The 24324-nt window shown below is 49.4% G+C and overlaps 1 protein-coding gene across 1 annotated transcript; it reads right to left on the reverse strand.

Annotated features, from left to right (window-relative positions):
* Nucleotides 1-715: 715 nt before the first annotated feature.
* On the reverse strand, nt 716-5416 carry LOC123110841 (putative ankyrin repeat protein RF_0381). Its single transcript, XM_044531463.1, has 11 exons — nt 5168-5416; nt 4658-4804; nt 4448-4579; nt 4166-4305; nt 3903-3989; nt 3624-3752; nt 2707-2859; nt 1898-1999; nt 1297-1467; nt 1127-1206; nt 716-1019 (listed from the first exon to the last, which is right to left on the reverse strand). The coding sequence occupies exons 1-11, from the start codon at nt 5232-5234 to the stop codon at nt 992-994; spliced, it is 1236 nt and encodes a 411-aa protein (XP_044387398.1). The 5' UTR covers nt 5235-5416; the 3' UTR covers nt 716-991.
* Between the last annotated feature and the right edge of the window lie 18908 nt (nt 5417-24324).

The raw sequence follows: 24324 nt of genomic DNA on the forward strand, positions 1-24324 counted from the left end.
GTCAGGCCCAGCCTCGATCCTCCCCTGTTCTAGCGTGCCAGAAGTGTTTTAGTTCGTCGATCGTCTATTGTCAGGCCCAGCCTCGATCCTCCCCTGTTCTAGCGTGCCAGAAGTGTTTTAGTTCGTCGATCGTCGATCTAACGGCTCACCTGCAAGCGTACCGGTTCGCCAGCTCAAACGATCTCTAGGCGTTCCTTGTTGATCTAACGGCTGTGATGGGTCTCTGTAGCTTTTCCGACAAGCCATGTGCTCAGTCTACTTTCTATTCTTCTTTTTCACTTGTGTAATGGCTATAAAGCCACCCATTCCCCTCATTCTGAGGTATGTAGAATTGTATCAGGGGTAAACCCTAGCCGCCGGTGGCGTGCTGAACCTATTTTCCTCGTTCCTCAAGCAAGAACCCTAGCTTTTCATCTCTGAAATTGCCCACGATTTCTCTAAGTGTCTCCTGAATTCAGTAAATCAGAGCTCTGAGCCTGATAGGGCGTCGGTCCCGGCGACCAGACTGAGAAAATTCAGTCTTATATTGTAGGCTCCCCTGGGTTAATTCAGCTTGTGAAATTCCTATCCAGGGGAAGTAGGTGGATCCCGGGAGGACCCCTGGCAACCAAATTAGCGCTTAGGATATGTTGATGTCAAAAAACAAAAGGCCCTGCCCAACGTGGCTGGAGGGGATTTTGATTTGCAAGGGATTTCCATGCTGGCCTCGTCTATCTCAGGTGAAAGATCTTCATGAACTATATATTTGTTGGTACATCTAACAACTCATTTTTCTTCACGGCTAATACATATCACAATATGTTTGATTCCTCTTATTCCTGATGAAACTCCGCAGCTGCCTCGAGCACAGCTCAAAAGTAGCTAGCTTGTCAACGGCTGCAATACGAGCAGGCCTGGTAGTAGATTAGTAGCCGGTGAAAAGACAAGATGATCACAGTTTTGTAGGACATAGGCACTTGCTTATATGTCAGCTCCATCGCAGGTCCTACTCTTAGCGAGTAGCCTTGCTTTTGGCCTCACTGCAGGTTGCAAGAGTGGAAGGCGTCAAAACAACATAGTAAAATCTCAGAACTGGAGTAAGATTCAAAAGGGGGCAAAATGATGCAAGATTCAAGGGCATCATTACCTTAACATCTTCTTGATCTCACTGCTCTCAGGGTCAAGTCTCAGCGCCTCCTGGAACGCATCAACTGCCCCTTGGTAATCCTGTAAATGGAGGGATGCCATGAGAGGAAGTGAGACACAGGTCGAGAGACTGAATCAGATCGAAAGGATTGATTTATACACCAACTATACCTCCATGAAACTGAGAGCCGAGCCCTCTCGGTACCATGCCTTGGACCAACCAGGACGCAGCATTTTGCACCGTTGAGCGTCTGCCAGTGCTCTGTCCCCTTCTCGCATGCGCAGCCAGCAGAGGCTCCGGTTAGCAAACAGGGTCGCATCAAGTGGGTCTATCTCCATCACCTACATTTGCATGTGGTTAGCATCGCATGAGTTTTCCATGCAATGATAACTGGGTCTAACAGGCTCTCTGAAGCACACTGTTGCATTTTCATTAGTTTAAATGTAATAAAAGCACAAATAAGCACACATCAGACTTGAGCAAAAAAGGTTGTCGCAGATGAAGTGTCAACCCTAAATGAAATGTAGTTACTCTATTGTATGATCCTGATGTAAGACACCCATGCCTTCACAAACATTTCAACATAAACCATGATGAATCATCAGTCAATCTTGTGAACCTCATTAAGCAAACAAATTGTACTGCTATAAGGAAATCGGAAGTCACTGCAGTTTCAATCCTGAACCTGATGTTCTAGAACTGCTGTTTCTTTTGAACTTCTTTTGTATTGTTCCAAACAAGTTATTTTAGTTCATGCACTTAGTCACTTACCAATCCATAGTAGTACATTGCTGTAAAGTAGTCCTTCTTGGCAAATGCTTCCTTCCCTTGTGACTTCAAATCAGCTTTCCGTTCTTCCGCAGAAGCTCTATCCTGAACAGAGAGGCATTTTGGTTAAACTTTAAAGGCATCGAGAATGTGACTGATTCAGGCAGCACGGTACGTGCTACAGTTGAAAACACACTCCTGGGTCAAAAATCCTAAAATAGTAATCTTGATATATTGGTCAAAATTCCTAAGATAATAATCATGATATATGTTTCCTCTGTTAACACTGCAGACTTGGCTGGAGGAAGTGCCGGATGACCAGAACCACTGAAGTTTGTGAGCAATTTGCTAATAAAAAAATGTTGACACAAACTTCAACGGGAAATTCAGTTAATGTGTAACATCCTCCAATCAAATACCTGCAGAGCAACCTATAACTGTGGGCTCAATGGCTTCCTAATGCAGGTGCAGATGTAGTGACTTCAATCTTTCTACCATTATTATTTATTTATCAAAAACATACAGGCTTGGAGAGAGAACATGGCAGCTACAATATAATCAATATTACCGTGTGTCAATTACCATATTTTCTAGATATGTTGTCAAAGCGGAAATAAATCAAGAACAAAGAACACGTAGATACGGGGGTCACAGGAATAAACCCTATATGCATGTATATACAGGTCATGAGAATTTGTACTGTGTGGAAATCTTTTCAAGGAGAATGCATCCATAAGAGCGTCATGACTTACTCCAATCTAAATAGGAAACTACAATTCATCTTACAATCAAATAACAAATCGCACACATACCTGAACCCTGGTCTGTGGAGATTTCATAGTTGTAATTATCCCATCAACACTCCAATCTGGCACAGATGGAATTGGGTTTGTCTTAGGAAACAGAAGTTCAACAAGTTCACGCTGACCACGGACTGCTGCTCTCTTGATTGGAATATCCCCGTGCTATGTTGGAAGAAAAAAAAGGAAGATGTAATATAATACTGCATGGAAAATGGAAGATATAACAGTACGAAAAAGGAATTTGGTGGATGATCAAAGTCATGAATTGGAAGGCAGGCACAATTCACCCTAGTTCTGTGCACTATACCGTCAAAAGAAAATCATAAAAACTAGTTATTCATCAATTCATCCTGATGGCAGTATTAGAATTTTGAACCTAACAAAATGTGGAGGACATGCAGCAACGTGACTGAAGTTTTAGCGAGTGTCGTGATTCTGTTAGGTTCAGAGTAATCGTGCACTCGCTAAAATCGTCAGACCTGTAGGTTCAGATCATACCATTGGAATTCCATTGTTGAATCATCTCAATAATGGAATTCCAATGGTATGATCTGAAACTTACTGGTTAACAATTTTTAAAGGAACTGGCACAATGGCATCACGATTCTATGATATTCCGAACCTGTTGTATGTGCTGTGAAAAAAAAATCAAAACCATGGCACAAAAATCTATCGCTACAGCTTCAAATCATGAAATGTCTGACCAGGTGACTGCAAAGTCCAGCAGACGTATTCAGACACTGGTTGAACAATACTTGACACATGGTCGGTCTACGGTGAGTATACAACACACTTCACTTGGGATACCTTAATAGTAGCATAATAGATTACCAGGCAGCCAAAGGTCTGCAAGGGAGGTAATACTGCAAGCATGAAAGCATTAAAATAGCTAAACAGAAGCATCATGAAAGCCGGAGCTATGTTACCTGGTTAGGAATGTTAGGGTCAGCTCCAGCCTCCAGCAAGAACTTGACGAATTCAGTTGAGCCGTCATCAACTGCCCCCGTTAAAGGAGTTGGTCCAGTGCTACTATTACCATTCACATCAGCACCAGCCTATTGAATTGAAAATACAAAATGCAAAGGTAACTTTAGAGACAGGATCTGCACATTTAACCTGCATTCTGCTCCAAACAATTGTTTAGATGTCGATAAAATGACTAGTGAAACATAAATACGTCAAATAGGGCAGACAAGTTACTGGACCTCAATCAGTAGCTTCATGCATTCCAAGGAGTTCCCACAGCATGCCATCATTAGTGGTGAGAAGATATGATTGACTACTCTGTTGGGCTGTAAAGGCAAATGAATGGCCAATTAATAATTAAAATTATGTCCAGCAAGAATTCTGATGCATCTCGAGAACGAACCATTTCATCCTCAAGCTACAGGTGACTAATTTTTCGCATTTTATTTTTCATTTTGTAACTGTGCATGCAATACAATTAGGTGTGAAATCAACAGCTTACATCAGCACCATGCTCCAGCAGAATTTTCATGGCCTGATGCTGACCCTTTGCAGCAGTCATGTGCAATGGTGTCCCTCGGTAATTGATAACATCCACGTCAACTCCTTTGGACAGCAACAGTCTTACAATCTCACAATGCCCTAGAGGAACAATAAATATATAAGCAAATATTAAGCAGAGAAGGAGCTTCTACATAGTATAAAAACATTTGTAAGCTATTACTATCCTGTAAGCCTTCCATCTATTTCAGAGACCAAGTGAACTGAAGAATGAGGAACGCACCATGCTCTGCTGCATTGTGCAGCGGCGTTAAGCCCCTCTCACTAGGTTTCGCCGGATCGCTGCCATGATCGAGAAGATACCTGGCAACCTGAAGATTTCCCTTGAGTGCAGCATAAAACATAGGTGTCGCACCTACAAGGAGAATGCGGCATTTCAGTACTAAGTACTAATATAGGCAACGCAATCCTGTTACTGGTGCACAGATTTTACCTACGCTTGATACCGAGTTGACATCGACCCCCACGTCCTCCACCAGGAACTTGCAGATCTCCAGGGACCCCTTATTTGCAGCGAAATGGAGTGCGTTGAGCCCTTTGGGGTCCTTTGTTACCCGCAAATCCATCTTTTTGGACATTTCTAGCATGGAGAAATTGCAGATGCCAAAAAAAATTCAAATAATACAATCACCAACATACTGAGGAGCGTGGTGCACTAAGGAGATGTTTGCACCGTCTGAGGCTCCAGATCGATCTAAATACAGAAGTTATCTATGCATGCAGTCACAAATTTGGCGGTTTCTGCCTAACTTGCAGAACAAAGCCGAAGGAATTAACGCCCATTTTTTTTTCAGAAACTAACCGGAGAGAACATCAGATTCGACCACGCTACATAGGCATTGCTACACGAGAGTGTCCGGAACAATGGAGACGCCGGTATCACACATCATTTCATTCGACACTGGATAGAACATGGGACGGCGGCAGAGCCGACGGCGCTTACTCTTGAGGAGACGCAGATTGCCGTCGAGGGCGGCCAGGAGGGCGATTGCGGCGGGGTTGGGGGCCATGGCGGCGGCAGATGCCTCTCGCTGGGGCCCTAGGGTTGCTGAAGGTTCTAGAAAGATCTGGCTGGGCGGGGCGAGTGGAGTGAGGATTTGATAGGGAAGGGGAAAGCAGGCGGTGGTATGGTATGTGGCGCCAGACGGGGCTCGTGGAGTGCACGGGAAACGAGTGGGCCTCACGTGGCCATGCTAGTAATGGCAACGCGTGTCATGTTGGCTTTGCTTCCGTGTCACGTGAGATTGCTCTAATTTCTTTATCTTCCCGGTGCGTACCTGCTGGTGGAGACTCGAATGTGATGCCTCGTGGATACGCTGCCAGGAGGCCAAAATCACTGTTTTGACCTTATCGAGAAAGTTAATCATGATTTGACCCTGCTTTGCAAATATTTTTGAATCTGACCTGTTTGCATCGCGCCTGCCAAAAGGGCGCTATGGTCCACTGTATAGCGCCCCGACTCATGGCGCCGTGAAGTTGCCAGAGTGGCACGGAGGGGCGCAGGGGTAGGTACCATAGCGCCGCTGACGGGGGCGCTATGCAGCTCAAATAGCGCCTGCGCCAAGGACGCTATGCCCCATTGCACGCTGCATGTCCTTCCATGCATGCACGACACGGCCACCATGCATATGTATCGCACAACACAATACGCGTATATTTGGAGTGTATGTTGGAGCAAAAATGGAACCACCGGCGATCATCGAAGACACGCCGGAACAGAGGGATCAAAAATCTTCGGCGATGGCAATGGTAGCGTCGAATAAAAAATCATCAGATCCTTCCTTGATAAGGCCAACAACATTGGGGTTGGACTTGAAAACTGGTCTGCTCAAATAAGGATGATGCGACGGCGGCGGCATCCTCGTAGTGGACCTCTGTCCTCAGGCTCCGGCGTTACGAAGGTGTTTACTCCAGTAGAGTCCTCCCATCGATTCATCGAACACATCGTAGGCGTGACCAGTGGAGTCGCCGTGAATGGGGAAGTCGTGGCCAGCCGGAGGCGAAGAAGGAGCCTGGGACGTGATCGCCTTCTTTCTCCGGATCTTTGCCCGTGCACCGGCCGGGCCGAGGGAGGTGGTCTTCCTCCTCCCGTCGATTCATGTAGCAGTAGCGCTTGTGTTATAAAAAATGCTACTACTATAGTTGCCAACGGTTGCATGGCAGTGTAGGTATACTAGTAGCGCTCGTATTTAAAAAGCGCTACTGATATTGTACATAGCAATAGCGTTGTCTTCTGACAAGCGCTACTGCTAGATACCAGTAGCGCTTATCTGTAAAAAGCGCTACGACTATGCTTACCTTATCCACATCTGGCGCCCCGCGCGCGTCCCTCACTCTCCCTCACACGCTCACTCGTCGTCGCCCGTCGCCGCCGCCGCCGCCGACTCCCCCAAGGTATCTCCCTCCTCCTCTCGCCGCCCTCCCCTCCCTCCCTCCTCCTCATCTCGCCGCCCTCCTCTCTCCCTCTTCCCACTGCCCTCCTCTCTCCTCCCTCTCCGCCAGCGGCCCCCTCCGATCCTCCTCCTTCCTCTCCGACGGCCCCCTCTTCCTCCTCCTCCCTCCTCCCTCTCCTGCTCTCTCCTCCTCCCTCCTCCTCCTCCATCCTCCTCCCACCTCCTCCTCCCCCTTTCTGTAAATAGGTTTTAGTTTTTGTTAAATGTAGGTTTTTAGCATATTTTGTATTTAGAAAAATTGAATAAGTAATTTGAAAAGAATAAGGAAATGTGGGTCTTTTGAATAGAATAGGAAATTTTTAGAAATTTTGAATAAGTAAATTTGAATAGAATAAAATATGAAATTGAAAAAAATAAGTAAATGTAGGTCTTTTGAATAGAATAGGAAATTTTTAGAAAATTTGAATAAGTAAATTTGAAAAGAATAGGAAATTATAAGTAAATTTGAATAGAATAATTAAATGTAGCACTAGATCAAGTTTGGATTAGTAGTACTTTCGACATGCACCACATGTTGCCTCCACTTGAATCTACTCCACGTTCATTTCACCCACTGTTATATATAATAATTAATCACGGTCATAAAATCATATGATGAAAGTACTGTATATAAAACCACAACGAAAACAAGCTGTATTTTTAAAAATACAGAAAAAGTTAGCAGCAACGCTTTTCAGAAGAAGCGCTACTGCTACTTAGTACTATCAGTAGCGCTTACTATAGAAAAGCGCTACTGCTAACTAGGTATAGCAGTAGCGCTTCCTTTCCAGTGCTATTGCTACTAGTTAGCTGTAGCGCCTTAGTGGTAGCGCTTGCACAAGCGCTACTACTAGCTTAAAAACAAGCGCTACTACTAGGATTTTCCCTAGTAGTGGACCGGTGGAGTCGCCATGAATGGGGAGGCCGTGGCCTGCCGGAGGCGAAGGAGGAGCCCGACCTCTTGATGTGATCGCCTTCTTCCTTAGGGTCTTTGTCGGGAGGAGCCGGAGCGGGGCCGAAAAAGGGAGGTGCCGCGCCGGCTGCGGCCCCTTGGACGAGGTGCATGGTTCCCCTGCTGCTTCCTCTTCATGGCAACGGTGGAAGGAGTTGGGGAGGCGCCGGCATGAACGGCCGCGGGAGGCGCGGCGGATGGAGCGGCGACATTGGAGGTGGCGGCGGCACATGTCCGGATGGCGGCTGCGAGTACTCCAACCAGCCGGTTTCCGGCGCCGCGAGGCTGGACGGCGAGGTCGGAAGTGAGATTTCAGGCGGCGGCGGCGCGGGCCACGGAAGGCGGGAACTGAAGGAAGCCGAAAGCAAATCCGACAAAAACAAAATAATTCCTGTATATATGGCGGAATGGATTGGGGTTTGCAAGATCTCTAAAACAATCCAGAACGGGGCATATACGAAATCTATTTGGATCGACAAAATCGCCCCTGTCCCGCAAATCGACAGTTATTTTGCTGGATGACTGGGTTTACGGGATCGGACGAAGATGCTCTTTGGCTGCGTTGGTAGTTACGATTGTGTGCTCCTCATTGAACCTGGTTGTAACTAAGCTTGTCCAGCGTATATTCACGGGGTAGTAGCTATACGTGTATAACTACGTGGCTAGCTCTCATGTTTATAGCTAGGCTAGCCTGGACAATTGAGAACATTACACTAATTAAGTACCGTCGGTAGCCATACATACAATTTCAAGTGCAATTGTGCAAAGCAGATCAACCGGTCGGTATGTCATCGAGTGTGGATGTACGTAATTAAGGGCTGGTTGCGGCTACGTAGGCAGCGGGCATCGCGCCCTGAGAGTAGGCGCTATTGGAGCTGCATAGCGCTGGTACCCAGCCTCTGGGCCCAGCTGCCACGTTGGCAACGTCATGGCGCCATTCATGGCGGCGCTATATAGTGGAGCATAGCGCCATTCAGGCAAGCGATGTAAAAAGGTCAAATTCGAAAATATTTGCAAAGTAGGGTCAAATCATGATTAACTTTCTCAAAGAGGTCAAAACAGTGATTTTGTCCCTGCCAGGACAACAATACGTGCAAATAGTTAATTATGTTTTCTTAGTAACTAAGACTACTCATAGCGGGAAGTATCATATCTTTTCTTAATAATAATAAAGTGCTTACCGTCCTTAAGTTATAGCCTAAAAGTTGCAAATAATTACCCCCAATGCCATTGATAAGTGACAAAACGTTTCGTTGCGAAATAAGAAAAGGCCAACCAAAATCCCCAACACAGCCTCCCCCGACTCGCCTTCCTGCCCCGATCCTAGCCCAATAGCCCACCAGCCGCTCCCAGCAAATCGCTCCACCTCGCCTCCTCGCGACTGTGCCGCCGACGATGTGTGGCCACAGGACGGCGGACTTGGTGACAGGGACGGCGCGGGAACTCCCCAGCGAGGAGGCTCCGGGCGGAGCTTGGCGTCTCCTTGTAGAAGAATGCGACAGCGGTCGGCGAGGTGGTTCAAAGCTCGGGCGTCCATGGCTCTAGGGCTCCTGTGGAGAAGAAACGAGGGAGGGAGATGAGCAGATAGAGGAGGAAAAACAGAGAAGGAGGGGGACAGGAAGGGGAGAGCAAGGGAAGAAAAGAGCAGAGAGAAGGGGGAGCTCATCTGCTGGCTCCGGCAAGTTGGGGCTGGGGTCCATGGGAGGAGGGGCTCGATGAAGAGGAGATGGGGTGCAACACTCCCCTCCTGGTGCGGCGCACGAGGCAAGGAGAACGGAATAGACCAAGATGGTAGCTGTTGACGCGCCAGCGCAGTGGTCACCGTCTATCTTCGTCAGGTAAGCGCGGACGTTCGTCTCTATCTTGCGAATTAAGCGGCACGCGGTGCATTAAGCGGCAAGCGGTGCATCAAGAGGTGATCACCTTCTATTTCTATGGTTTCTTTGTTTTGTTTCTGGGATGTTGAGGTTCCATGGTCATGATGGTTGTTTTACACTCTGCCCGGCGATCTTCAAGATCAACACGGAACTGCAACAGTTCCAAGGCCTGATACTCCTCGATCACTAGCAATGCATGGAACTATGGTTAGTCGTTCAAAACTTCCCCTTAATGTGAGAACCTATAACACAATCCTTTGCAGTTTTTCATCTTCTAAAGCAATAGACAGAAGTAAGGATCCCAGAAGCAAAAGTATGATTGGAGCAGGGTAATACAATCTTTTGTTTGGAAAGGCAAATATTGTCTTCCTCTTCTCACCGCATTGAAGATCTTTATATATACCAATAATAAAGTCATTAGTGCTTCTGACGATACATCACAAAAATTGCCCCAAAAGTCACAAAATATTACCCAACGACAGCACCTACAAGTGACAAAAATCTTTTCACAGATGAAAATCTCTCGCTTGGGCTGGCCCACGGAGTAGGGATATACCGAGCTCTGCATGCTGGGAGAAGACGCAATGTGCCCATTTGGGCCAGCCCACGTGCGGTCAGCCTGTTTTCAATTTTAATTTTACTTTTTCATTTGCGTTTTTTCTCCTTTAAATAATTTCATACTTCCAAAAAGTTCTAAAATTCAAAAAGAGAATTTCTAAATAAAATAGTCAATAAATCATAAAATGTTTGTAGATTCAAAAAAAGTTCATAATTGATATAAAAATATTAGCATATTAAAAAATGTTCGCAATTTTGAAAACAAAATTTTTCGAAAACCAAAAAATGTTCATGATTTTTTATAAGTTGTTGTATTAGAAAATGTAAAGAAAATTGAAAAAATGTTACCGGTGATGCAGCAGAATTATTTCATGGACTTTGAAGATTAAGATTTTTTTTCTCCAGTTGCAACGCACGGGCCCTTTTGCTAGTACTAGTATCATGATACTAGTATATGATACTTTCTTCATAGTGCACAGTATTATAGAGCAGTATCATAGATGATCATATTTATTGCCATACATGACACAAAGTAGCGTAACATTTAACATGATATGGTATCTACCAATGTTACTTTAACCCCCTCTCTCTTCTTTAATTATCTGCCACATAAGCATATTTGTTATTCCCGAGTGCATGATATCGCATAAGATACCACCACTATGGCTACCTTAAATTGTACTTCCTCCGTTTCAAAATAGATGACTCAACTTTGTACTAATTTTAGTACAAAATTGGGTCATTTATTTTGGAACGGAGGGAGTGTTTGATATTTCATTATGGTGAACAAGGGGTTAGGCGCGTCCCCTAAGAGTTAGAGCCAACTACAAACCAACATGTGGTTGGATGGATACTTAGGGCATCTCCAGACGATCCATAAAAAACTATAGAGAAGTCAAATTTTGATTTTACTTCTAAACCATACCTAGCTGAAGTACTGTATCAGTTAGAGGAGTAGTTACTTTGTGCCGAAAAATTGGCTCACGACGCTTAAAAATACTAACCCCTGGCCCAATAAACTTTCCCTCACCTCTTTATCCCGCCCGCGCAAGTCATCCTTCCCGTCGCCGCCTTCCCACGTGTCACCATCGCCACTGATGACCGCAGCTCCGGCCGGAATAGGTAGCCAAGATCTTTCTACCACTCCCTCTACGTGTCGCCATCGGAAACCACCTCTCCTCCACCGCCCGCACCAAAGAAATGGTTGGGGGTAAAAAAATCCCATCTGGTTCACCACACTGGTTGTCACCACCGATAGCAAGGTCGGCGGGTTGGCCACTATCTCTCTAGCGACGATCAGCCCCCATCCCGCTGTCGGCGTTCTAGGAACGGGGGTACCAAGACTTGCCTGGCTGCGGCCCACGGCGTGGCTTCATCGATGGCCCGTTACGACCCAACTTCAGCATCAACAACTCAAAACCCTCGCGAGGGGCCAAGCCTTGCGAGACGGATGACATCAAGACCTCCACGAGGAGCGGCCTCCTCAGGTCGGCTCCCGAGGAGCGGAGATTTCTATGCAAGCCTCACCTCGCGAGGTCCGGATGACGTGAGACATGACGACCAAGACCAGGTGGGCACCAGCAGGTGTAGTGTACCAGTTTTCTCTTTGGTGCTAAGGGGGGAATTGCGGGCGCGGAGTCCCGAGGAACCAGCCAAATGTTTTCATTCCGGTGCAACGAGACCAAGACCGTCAGGACGGTGGTCATCGCCGAGCCCACCACAGCGTCACGACCAGAGGCTTTTGCAGGCGAAGACTGCTTTTGTCAGGATAGCATGTACTAGTTGTCTCCCTTCGAATTTGGCTGTTATGGGATCCCTTCCCGCCTTACATTTGGGAAGAGGACCAAGGCCACTATAAATAGGACCTAGCCACCACCATGGGCGGGGGATCCATTCCATCCTCACACTCACCGGCTCACTTGAGCACAAGAACACACCTCCTCCTGAGGTTGTTCTCCCCCTGTACTAGTTCATCCTCATCCTCTCGAGACCAATCCACCACAAAGCAGGAGTAGAGTTTTACACCGCAAGGTGGCCTGGACCTGGGTAAACTGTTGTGTCCTGTTTCGTTCCAGTTCATCGAGCTAGGCCGTGAGATTGGCGAGTAGGCAGACCGGGGATGTCGAGTTCTTCGCACGCACCCTAGAGTTCGAACCTCTCAAGGGTTTGCGGAACCCGTAATCCGACATTTGGCGCGCCAGGTAGGGGTGCGTCGGAGCTTCTCTTCCTCCAGTCGATCCACCGCCACCCCGCGGTGCTCATGGTTGACGCCCCGGGGGCTCACGTTGGACACTAGGTTGTTCGGCCTGCCCGAGCCGTCCCGTCTGCACCGGAAGATCTCCACTCCGTGCTTCTCATGGCCCGCACGCCGCCCAATGCCGTTGGTCGCGGGCAGCACGGGAGGCCGCCAGCCACCCTCGCGTCGTGCCGTAACCACGCCACCATGCGGTCCTCAAGCTATGCTGCCGTGACGACGCCACACACTCACCGGGAGCAGGCAAACATGCGGGCCACGCTCATCGTGGCACGAGAGCTGCTGTGTTGCAGGTTGGTGGAGAGCGGCTGCGACGCCCTACTAGAGCGGGCGCCGAGCTGCTTGATGCCGCCTGCAGGGGCGCGACACCTTTCTGCACCCTGCCCATGTCGCAGACTGTGGCAGGAGCACGTGCCAGCCCTTGCCAGGCCCGCACGCCCCCTCCATGGAGCACCTGGGGGACCCGACGGCACCAACCCGGTCCATAGCACTGCTCGTCCTACCTCGACTATGCCACCCGCGGGCGAGGCAAGCTCGGGTGGCACCTCCATGGGCCGTGCTGGGATGACACCCAGCGGCCGTCAGAGCCTGGCGCCGAGCCTGGTGGCAAACAACGCGGGCTGCCCAGGCAACGGCCCTGACGCGGCAATTTCAGACGCCTACTTACCTCGCATGATGGACCTACAGTACACGTCAAGAGAAGGCCCCGGCGGGTTCTCCTCACCAGGCTGGGCGTCGGCGGCACATGAAGCCGACACCTTCAACGACAACAACCATTGGGTACAACCGATATCTCAGGAGAACGATTACGCTAACCATGGACCGCAGGTGAACCTAGCCACTGTAGCGGCCAAGGACCCCAGGGTGATGGCCTCGCTGCAGGCGGGCGAAATGCACTGGGGGCTGCGCGGGGGGAGCCCGGGGCCAGGGCCTCCCCCACGCCGCATGGAGCAAGGCACTGCATGAAGGTAGGTCCTCTTCCGGGGAAGGCGTCGGCGAGCCCTTCCCCCGGCGGAGGGCCTGCGGTCGCCGAGGGCACCGCTAGCGTCCCCCTTGCCCCTTGGTCTCGTCCTGGCTTTCGGACGCCCAACGGTGGTTGAGGGAGGAGCAGGGCGGGGCCCTCATCAGGCGACATGAAGCAAGGCCCCATGCCTGTGAAGGTATCCACTTGTGACACTCTCACGTAATAATGAGTGGGGTTGTACACGCCCCGGAGTCTCTTTGAGTGCCACCCTAGGGCCTCATGGGGGCTCCCGCCTGTCGTGGTACTAAGACTGACAGTAGAGTGGGGGGTAGGTATGGAGAGGCAAGATCCTAGCTATGGAGTAGTTGTATACGCAAGGGATTTACGAGTTCAGGCCCTTCTCGGAGGAAGTAACAGCCCTACGTCTCGGAGCCCGGAGGCGGTCGACTGGATTATATGCATATGAGTTACAAGGGTGCGAACCCTTCTGCCAGTGGAGGGGGGTGGCTTATATAGTGTCTGCCAGGACCCAGCCAGCCCACGTAGCAGAGGGTTTAAAGTACATTAAGGCCTGGCATTACTGGTAACGCCTTACATAAAGTGTCATCATGGCCATAAAGACTACTTAATTACAGACCGTTTGGATACAGAGTGGCTCTTGAACTCCTGGTGGTCGAGTGAATCTTCATGGTCGAGTGTCTTCGAGTCTGTCGAGTGGAATCCTTCCAGGTCGGCTGGAAGGGAGTTTCTTCTAAAGATGTCCTTGGGAAGGGTACCTTGGACAGGTCCATGACCCTACCCTAGGTACATGACCTCATCATTAGCCCCCGAATGGATCGAGGTTTGAGTGAGGAAGGAGTTGATAATATTTCCGACCTGATTTTTGTGCTGCGAGTGTGTCTCACTATGGATCAATGACTTCTTAGTGATGGTGTCAACTTCTCTTTCAGTCGCCTTGATCCATTCTTTATGTCTGTCGAGTGAACTTTATGAACTTGGAGATTTCCGGGCGACGGATCGTAGGAAACCTTCCATCTGACAAGTTGCCCTGCTGTTAGCAGATTTAGTGGGATCTGAATTTCGGGAAGCGCGCGAAGCGGAGAAGGCCGCGGTACTTGGGCAGGATAAGACAGAGATGCCTCGATCTCCACACCGCCTTTTTCGCCATGTATCGCTCGCGTGACTATTACGGGATTTGACAAGATTGTTCGGGCCTACCCGCTAGCCACTCGGAAGCGACTCCATATAAGGCGCCGGACGGGGTTTTTTTGAACAGTGCTCCCTCATTTTCCCCTTCCCCGTCTTCAGATTCATTTGCTGCACTTGCTATCTGTTCAGCGCCGCTGCTCCGTACCTGCCTCGTCGGCAACAACGGTGAAGGACAAGACGACGGTTTTGGAGCGGGTGAAGAAGGCGACGGCGAAGGCGAAGGGAAGAGCGACCAGTCGGGGTGGTTCCTCGTCGCGGTCCCGCTTGCCGCAAGGTTGGATCCAGGGGGATTGGATCCGCTCGACCATCACCCAGAAGGACCTCGGCGACCTGACCAACGAAGGGCTGATCGAGCATGGGGCAGCTAGGCTTCCGGGGATGGAGTGGCAGCCGCAGCCTCAGGAGGGTGAGTGTGTCCTCTTAGCCACCCATATCGATCGTGGGTTTTCTCTGCCGCCGAATCTTTTCTTTCGGGGGTTTCTGAATTTCTTTGGGGCTCAACTTCATCACTTCACCCCCAACTCCATTGCCTATCTCGCCGCTTTCGTGTCTTTGTGCGAAAACTTCTTGGGTTGTCGGCCGCACTGGGGCCTGTTCAAACACATATTCACTTGTCGCTCTCAGACGGTGAAAAAGGCTAGTCCGAATGAAGAGAAAACCCAAGTAATCCAGATGTGCGGAGGTCTTGGGGTCCAGATGAGGAGTAAGAGTGCTTTTCCAGCCATGACCCTTCCCGAGTCAGTTAGAGGGTGGCAGTCGATCTGGTTCTACTGCCAAGACCAGTCGACTGGGCTCCCTCCTTTCTCCATGAGTCGAGTGAACAAACCGTCCTCTCTGAAGGTGCTTCCGAAGGAGAAGGCTCAGGTTAAAATGTTGATGGAGCGTGTAGTCCAGCTCATTCACGAGGGGGTCACTAGCATGGATCTTCTGGAGGTTTTCCTTCGACGGCGCATTCAGCCACTCCAATACCAAGGCCACCCGATGTGGTTGTACTCTGGTAGCGAAGACACCACTCGGGTTCACCCAGAGGAGGTTGACGACACCACACTGGAGAGGTGGATGACTGCCATCACAGGGAACAAAGATAACCCTCGTGGGGCCAGGAGGATCCCGCCACTCGACCAGTCTTATGAGCCAGACAAGGTATGACCACTTATCTCCGACTGTAACCATGTTTCGTTCATTCTGTTTTGCTGCAGATCAGTCGATTGACTTTTGTCTTGTTTGTTGTCTTTCAAGCTACCACCGAATTGTATTCGATGCCCAACGGGGTGCAAGCATAGACCGAGGAGGAGGAAGGAAGTGGAGGTGAAAGCCAAGAGGAGTGGGAATCGGATGGCGATGAGGGTGATGAAGATGCTGGCTCCGATGAAGAAGAGGAGGAGGAAGAGGAGGACAAAGTCGCGCCTCCCCGTTCTGAAAGAGGATCCAAGCTTGTCCATGACCCTGCAGTTGAGCGCGGCAAGGGGGTCGCACCTGTTGTGCAGTCGACCAAGCATCCTCGGACGACCTCTCCGGCACCGACTGAGAAAGCGCCAAAGCAATCTCGAGTGGCGCCGTCAAAGCCGACGAAGGCCTCGCCGAAGATGAAAATGGTGATCCCCACTATTTCTGGGTAATGGCGTAACTTGTGTCTTCTTGTTTCTCATGGATTTATTCTTGGTCGATTCGTTAGATGACCGACTGATTTCTGAAATTGCAGTGCTGCTACTTCTGATACCTCGACCAGACCTGAAGATTAAGAAATGGAGGATGCTGTCACTTCCAATCCTGGTATGACCTTTGTAGTTTCATTTTTAGTCGGTAGGATCTTCATTTTAACTTTGACTCTTTTCTGCAGCTCCATCTAATATCATCATTGATCTTCCTGATGATGATGACAAGGAACCACTAAGGCAGAGGAGGAATAGGAGAGCGTCTGCTGGCAAGACAGCTCAGGTCGCATCAGCACCTGAGATGTTGGTTGTGGAGGGGGACAACGTCACTCGGCCTACCGTATCCTTTGTGGTGCCGCTGACGAGTGCTCGCCCTTCGTCGTCGAGTGCTGATCAGCCTTCACTTTTCTCCACCCACCACATCCCAGAGGACCAAGCAAGCGCTGCTAAAGAAGCTATACGCCAGGCGGGGGTCATGATGGAGCAAGTGAAGGTGATCCGAGACGCCAGTCAAGCGGCTTATGACGCCAGTTCAGCCCTTCAGAGCAATGTTCAGGTTAGTCTATCACCGCCTGTTCTGTTAGGATATGATACCTGAAAAACTTTTCTTTCTGATAATCTTAGTATCTGTCGTACACCCACTGGGTGTGTCGATTGAAATTCTGGATTGGTGGGGGCACGCTGAGTGTAGTCCCCAAGGCTATGGTGGACTACTGGCAGTCGACCATAGTTTTTACGTCTTGAGCTTTTTCTCATTACTTTCTTCACTCGATCTGGTCGAATGGAATCATAAACCGGTGGGGGCACGCTGAGTGCACCCACTGGGTGTAGTCCCCGAGACTGTGGTCGACTGTTGGCAGTCGACTACGGTCTGAAGAACACCCTTTTTTTACTGTGGCTAACTGTTGGTGGTTAGCCTTTCTGCTTTTTGGTCGACTGATCGACTCTAACTAGTGGGGGCACGCTGAGTGCACCCACTGGGTGTAGTCCCCGAGACTATAGTCGAATGTTTAGATTCGACTGTAGTCTTAGAGATACTACGATTTTTTTTCTTAGTCACCCGGAAGTGATCTGTCTTTGACGTCTGTCGATTGGTCCTTCACAGAAATCTTGCAAGCTTGCAGCTCGTTATACTGAGTTGGAGAACAAGCATATCCAGCTCGAACTTGATCTGAAGCTTGTCCAGGAGAACTTCACGAAGGCGAAGGAGGAGGCAAAAGGTATGTTTGGTGAGAACCTTGACGACTGCATTTGTTTCTTGTCCATTCCTGAGTCTGATCTCACTGTGATTTTGCAGATAAACTGAGGGATTCTCTGAAAAAAAAAGGATCTTGACCTCGCTGAGGTGCAAAAAGCAGCTTCAGAGAAGACCAAGCTCGCCGAAGAAAAGCTGGCTTCAATCAGCAAACTTGAAGAGGAGAACACCAATCTGAAAGCTGCTCTTGATGCGGCCAACAAGGAGGCCAGTCGACTGAAGAATGACAAGATTGCCTTGAGTGACAAGGCCAGCGAATTGGCAGGAAAGAAGAATGATCTGGAGACTTATCTGGGAGGACTCGCCAAGAAGCTATTCCTCATGCTTGAAGGTAACCCTTTGTATCTAACAGGCTTTTAATTATGGTCTTACCACCAAACTGCTGCCTTAACTTTGGGTTGTGTCTATAGAGTTCTGCCAGAACTTTGAAGAGGAGACTGGTCGACTGGAGACGAACCTGGATCCTATCAACTCCCATGTGAAGGATGAAGCCGCCATGAACGTGCTCCGACTCGAGTCCCGTGTTGCTGCTGTGGTTGACTATCTTGCAAGACTGAAGGTTGCTACGTCGCGCATCGACACGGCACTCTGGTTAGGAGAAACACTTCAGAATGAGCTTGAGTCTCTGATGACCCGACTGAACGATGTTCCAAGTCGAGTGCAAGAAGAAGTCTTCTGCCAGGTGTGGTGCCGATGTTGCTCTGTCTTTGGTTCGTGTTCACTGCAAGGACATGCGAGAGGACAAGCTGGCGGCTCTCAAGGTGGTCAATACCAAGAAGCATGACTTCCGATCCTTCACGGAGACCTTCATCGCCGCTGCCACTCGGATCGCAGATGGAATCGACCTGGACGAGTTCGTTGCACCTTCCAGCCCTCCACATGAGGGGTAAAAAACTTCAATGCTTGATGCCTTAAATTTGCCTCGGTATGCCGAGTGGTTTTTGTAACCAATAAACTTTAACAGGCTTGGTGCCTGAGCACTTCTGGTCCCGTAGGATGTTATCTGAACTTGGATTTGATGTTGAATATGTCTGCATCTGCCTCCGAACGAACATTGTCTTTCACTCGGTCTATATGCTAGTGTTTGAAATGCTTTTTTGCAGGTAGGGATGAAGCACATATCGTAGTCGACTTGTACTTCGTCATACTTAGGCTGGCACTGGACCGCAGTTAAGCCCCCGAGTGAAAAGCTTGCTCTCCACTTGGTAGTATTTTCAAAAACTTAGGCGAGCACTGGGTTGCAGCTAAGCCCCCGAGTGGGAGGTCTGCTCTCCACTCGGCAGGATTTTCAAAAACTTAGGCGAGCACTGGGCTGCAGCTAAGCCCCCGAGTGGGAGGCCTGCTCTCCACTCGGTAGGATTTTCAAAAACTTAGGCGAGCACTGGGCTGCAGCTAAGCCCCCGAGTGGGAGGTCTGCTTTCCACTCGGTAGGATTTTCAAAAACTTAGGTGAGCACCGGGCTGCAGCTAAGCCCTCGAGTGGGTGGTCTGCTCTCCACTCGGTAGGATTTTCAAAAACTTAGGCGAGCACTGGGCTGTAGCTAAGCCCCCGAGTGGGAGGTCTACTCTCCACTCGGTAGGATTTCTGTGGCGTACCTCTGAAGAAGAAGGTAACAGTCGACCTGCACCTCGTCTTCCTTGCGGGTCGCACATTGTATTTGTGGCATAGCTCGGAAGGAGAGGGTAGTAGTCAACCTGCACCTCGTCTTCCTTGCAGGTCGCACGTTGTATTTGTGGCGTAGCTCGGAAGGAGAGGGTAGCAGTCGACCTGCACCTCGTCTTCCTTGTGGAGCGCATGTTGTATTTGTGGCGTAGCTCGGAAGGAGAGGGTAGCAGTCGACCTGCACCTCGTCCTCCTTGCGGAGCGCACGTTGTATTTGTACTTAGGCGAGCGCTATGCTGCAGCTAAGCCCCCGAGTGGGAGGCTTGCTCACCACTCGGCAGGATTTCGTTTAAACTTAGGCGAGTACTTGGACTGCAGCTAAGCCTCCGAGTGGGAGGCTGGCTCACCACTCGGTAGGATTTTGTTGAACTTAGGTGAGTACTTGGACTGCAGCTAAGCCCCCGAGTGGGAGACGGGCTCACCACTCGGTAGGATTTTGTTGAACTTAGCCGAAACGGATTCGCAGCTAAGCCTCCGAGTGTGAGGCTGGCTCACCACTCGGCAAGGATTTTTTTACAAACTTAGGCGAAACGGATTCGCAGCTAAGCCACCCACTGGGGGACCTTTATGTGAACAAAAGTAACAACAATCACTGGGAAAATTATAACACTATTGTCTTTGAAAAATGAACTACAGAAGTACTTTTATTACATCTCATCCGAGTGCATACTTAAGTATAAAAGGGGCAGAGCAGCTCCGCGTTCCAAGCTCGGGGCTCGTCAATCTGGTGCTCGACATTGTAAAGGCGATATCTCCATTGTGGAGAACCTTGGTGACGATGAAGGGACCTTCCCAAGTAGGAGCTAGCTTGTGTGGCTTCTGCTGATCCACTCGGAGAACCAAATCTCCTTCTTGGAAGGCTCGACTCTTCACGTTTTTGGCATGGAAGCGACGCAAGTCCTGCTGATAAATGGTCGATCGGATCAAGGCCATCTCTCTTTCTTCTTCTAGAAGATCGACTGCGTCCTGTCGGGCTTGCTCTGCTTCAGCTTCGGTGTAGAGTTCGACTCGGGGTGCGTTGTGAAGCAGGTCACTCGGCAAGACTGCTTCAGCTCCGTAGACTAAGAAGAACGGAGTTCTCCCAATCGACCGGTTAGGTGTGGTCCTTAATCCCCAAAGTACTAACGGAAGTTTGTCGACCCATGCACCAGCTGCGTGCTTGAGATCGCGCATCAATCGGGGTTTCAACCCTTTGAGAATTAAGCCATTTGCTCGTTCTGCCTGTCCATTCGACTGGGGTGAGCGACTGAAGCATAGTCGACTCGTGTGCCCTGAGATGTGCAGAAGGCTCTGAATTCCTCGGAATCGAAGTTTGACCCATTGTCTGTGATGATGCTGTGTGGAACTCCATATCTGAATATCAACTCCCTGATGAAGCTGACAGCAGTGCCGGCATCAAGATTCTTGATGGGTTTAGCCTCAATCCACTTGGTGAACTTGTCGACTGCTACCAGCACATGGGTGAAGCCGCTTCTGCCTGTTCTCAGTGGTCCAACCATATCCAATCCCCATACAGCGAAAGGCCAGACGAGTGGAATGGTCTTCAAGGCTGAGGCGGGCTTGTGTGACATGTTGGAGTAAAATTGACATCCTTCACACTTGTCGACTATCTCCTTTGCCATTTTGTTCGCTCTTGGCCAGTAAAATCCCGCTCGGTATGCTTTAGCCACAATGGTCCGAGAGGACGCATGATGGCCACAGGTCCCCGAGTGGATATCGTCAAGGATTATCCGACCTTCTTCTGGCGTTATACACTTCTGACCAACTCCAGTCGCGCTTTCTCTGTACAACTGTCCCTTTATCACGGTAAAGGCCTTAGATCGGCGGACGATCTGTCGAGCCTCTTCTTCATCCTCTGGGAGCTCTTTCCTTAAGATATACGCGATGTACGGCACTGTCCAATCGGGAGTGATCACCAATGCTTCCATGATCAGGTCGACCACTGCTGGAACTTCAACTTCAGTCGGATCTGTGACACTTTTAGGCTGCGGAGCTTCTTCGGTAAAAGGATCTTCTTAACTGATGGAGTATGGATATGCTCCAAGAACACATCACTGGGAATGGCTTCTCTCTTGGAACCTATCTTCGCCAAATCGTCAGCCGCTTGATTCTTCAGTCGGGGTATATGATGGAGCTCTAACCCTTCAAATTTCTTTTCAAGCTTTCTCACTGCATTGCAGTATCCAGTCATGGCTGGGCTTCTAACGTCCCACTCCTTCATCACCTGATTGACCACCAAATCTGAGTCGCCATAAACCATAAGGCGACGGACGCCGAGTGAAATGGCCATGCGCAACCCATACAAAAGCGCCTCGTATTCTGCTTCATTGTTGGAGGAATCAAAGTGAATCTAGAGCACATATCTGAGCTTATCTCCTCGGGGGGAAACCAATACTACCCCAGCACCGGAACCATTTAACATCTTAGAACCATCAAAGAACATGGTCCAGTGCTCCGAGTGAACTTGAGTCGGCTGCTGTTGTTCAATCCACTCGGCGATGAAATCTGCTACTGCTTGGGACTTAATGGCTTTCTTTGCCTCAAACTTGATATCAAGGGGAAGGAGTTCAATCGCCCATTTCGCCACTCGACCAGTTGCATCTCTGTTGTGCAGAATCTCTGACAGTGGGGCGTCGCTGACGACTGTAATGGAATGATCAGAGAAATAATGAGCAACCTTCTTCGTGGTCATGTAGATCCCATACACGAGCTTCTGATAATGAGGGTATCTTTGCTTCGATGGGGTCAATACTTCGGAAAGATAATATACTGGGCGCTGAACTTTGAAGGCTTTCCCTTCTTCTTCCCGCTCGACCGTAAGTACTGTACTGACGACTTGTCCTGTGGCTGCAATGTAAAGCAACAGAGGCTCTTTGCTGATTGGAGCAGCAAGCACCGGCTGGGTGGAGAGCAGAGCTTTTAGCTCGGCAAATGCTGCATCAGCTTCTGGAGTCCACTCGAACTTGTCTGACTTCTTCATTAGTCGGTAAAGAGGCAATGCCTTTTCACCGAGGCGAGAGATGAATCGACTTAACGCGGCCAAGCATCCAGTAAGCTTCTGGACATCGTGCACACGCACAGGGCGTTTCATTCGGAGTATAGTGCCAACTTTTTCTGGGTTAGCGTCGATTCCTCGTTCGGAAACGAGAAAACCGAGTAACTTTCCACCAGGAACTCCGAATGTGCACTTTGATGGATTGAGCTTGATATCATACCTCCTGAGATTGGCAAATGTTTCAGCGAGGTCAGTCAACAGGTCGGAACCCTTCCGTGATTTGACCACAATATCATCCATGTACGCTTCCACGTTCCGACTGATTTGAGTGAGTAAACACTTCTGAATCATCCTCATAAACGCGGCTCCGACATTCTTGAGGCCGAATGGCATGGTGACATAGTAGAAGCACCCGAATGGAGTGATGAAAGCTGTTTTGATCTCGTCGGGTCCATACAGACGGATCTGATGGTACCCGGAATAGGCGTCTAAAAAAGACAGCCTCTCACATCCCGCAGTCGAGTCGACAATTTAGTCGACGCGTGGGAGAGGAAAATGATCTTTCGGGCAGGCCCGATTGATATGTTTGAAATTGATGCACATGCAAAGTGACTTGTCCTTCTTGGGGACCATGACAACATTGGCGAGCCACTCGGAGTGGTAAACCTCTCGGATAAACTCTGCTGCCAGGAGCCGAGCCACCTCCTCACCAATGGCCTTTCTCTTCTGGACTGTGCACCGTCGAATATGTTCTTTGACAGGTTTTGCTTTTGGGTCGACTCGTAAACGATGCTCAGCCAGCCCCCTGGGAACACCCGGCATGTCAGCAGGCTTCCATGCGAAGATGTCCCAGTTCTCACGGAGGAACTGGGTGAGCGCTTCTTCCTATTTAGAGTCAAGTGTTGTGGAAATATGAGTCGGAGCAGCACCGGGGTCGGTCGGGTGAATGTGAACGGGTTTCGTCTCACCGGACGACTGGAACGCTGACTCTGTGGCAGGCTTCTTGGCCCACAATAAATCACTCAGATCTGCATTTTTTTGATACTCTTCCAGCTCACCACTGTTATCTGAGCATCGACAATCTTTGAACCCTTCTGAAAGCACTCTTCTGCCTTTTTCCGATTGCCAGTGATGGTGATCACACCCTTGGGGCCAGGCATCTTCAGTTTGAGGTATACGTAACATGGTCGAGCCATGAACCGTGCATAAGCTGGCCTGCCCAAAATAGCGTGATAAGCACTCTGGAAATCCATGACTTCAAATGTTAGCTTCTCTTTGCGGAAAATGCTTCGAATCGCCGAAAACCACATCTAGAGCTATTTGGCCGAGTGACTCAGCCTTCTTTCCAGGAATGACTCCATGGAAACTCATGTTGCTGGAACTGAGTCTGGACATCGGAATGCCCATTCCCTTTAGCGTCTCCGCATACAATATATTCAATCCACTGCCACCATCCATCAGAACCTTAGTCAGTCGAGTGCCTTCGACGACTGGGTCGACCACCAAAGCTTGCCTCCCAGGGGTGGCTATGTGTGTCGGATGATCAGACTGGTCGAATGTAATGGCGGTCTGAGACCATTTCAGATAGCTGGGTGTCGCCGGAGCAACCATATTCACCTCACGGTTGATAACTTTCAATCGACTTTTGCTCTCCACATCAGCAAAAATCATCAGGGTGGAATTGACATGGGGGTACCTTCATCACTGTCCTCTTTGTCCTCAGCCTTGTCCGACTCCTTTTCCTTATCCTTGGGCTGTTTCCTTGAAACTGCTGGATTAAGAGCCGGCACTGGCGAGTGGTATGTTTCGGGTAAATGAAGTTACCCTCTTCGTCTTTCTTCGTGTGGATGTGGCATGGCAAATCCATCACGTCGTTTCCTTCCTTGTCCTTCACCTTCTTGGGGTTCCAGGATCCTTTGGGCTTCCCTTTGAACTTGCCCTGAGTCACGGCCAGGGCTTCTCCAGGAGCAGCTGGCTCGGCTTTCCGCTTCTGCTTCCGACTGGAGTTTCCTTTTTCCGACTGACTCGGCTTGTACTTGCCACTCCGGAGTCGATCCTCTTCTTCACCATTGGTGTATTTGGTGGCAATCTCCATCATTCGACTCAGGGTCATGTCTCCGGTCCGACCAAACTTCAAACTTAACTCTCTGTTCTTAACGCCTTCCTTGAAGGCACAGACTGCTTGATGATCAGATACGTTCTCCACCGTATGATGCAATGTGATCCATCTCTGGATGTAATCTCTCAGGGTCTCATTCAACTTTTGCACGCAGACCTGCAGCTCTGT

The sequence above is a fragment of the Triticum aestivum genome, chromosome 5B (assembly GCF_018294505.1).
Source record: "Triticum aestivum cultivar Chinese Spring chromosome 5B, IWGSC CS RefSeq v2.1, whole genome shotgun sequence".
Lineage (NCBI taxonomy): Eukaryota > Viridiplantae > Streptophyta > Magnoliopsida > Poales > Poaceae > Triticum > Triticum aestivum.

Bases quoted from the DNA above. Each gene is read 5' to 3' on its own strand.
- LOC123110841 (XM_044531463.1), bottom strand. From the start codon at position 5,234: ATGGCCCCCAACCCCGCCGCAATCGCCCTCCTGGCCGCCCTCGACGGC. The intron at 3,990-4,165 runs GTAAGCTGTTGA...TTGCCTTTACAG, and splicing joins TGCTGGAGCATGGTGCTGAT to CCCAACAGAGTAGTCAATCA. The intron at 1,468-1,897 runs GTAAGTGACTAA...ATGCAAATGTAG, and splicing joins CAATGTACTACTATGGATTG to GTGATGGAGATAGACCCACT.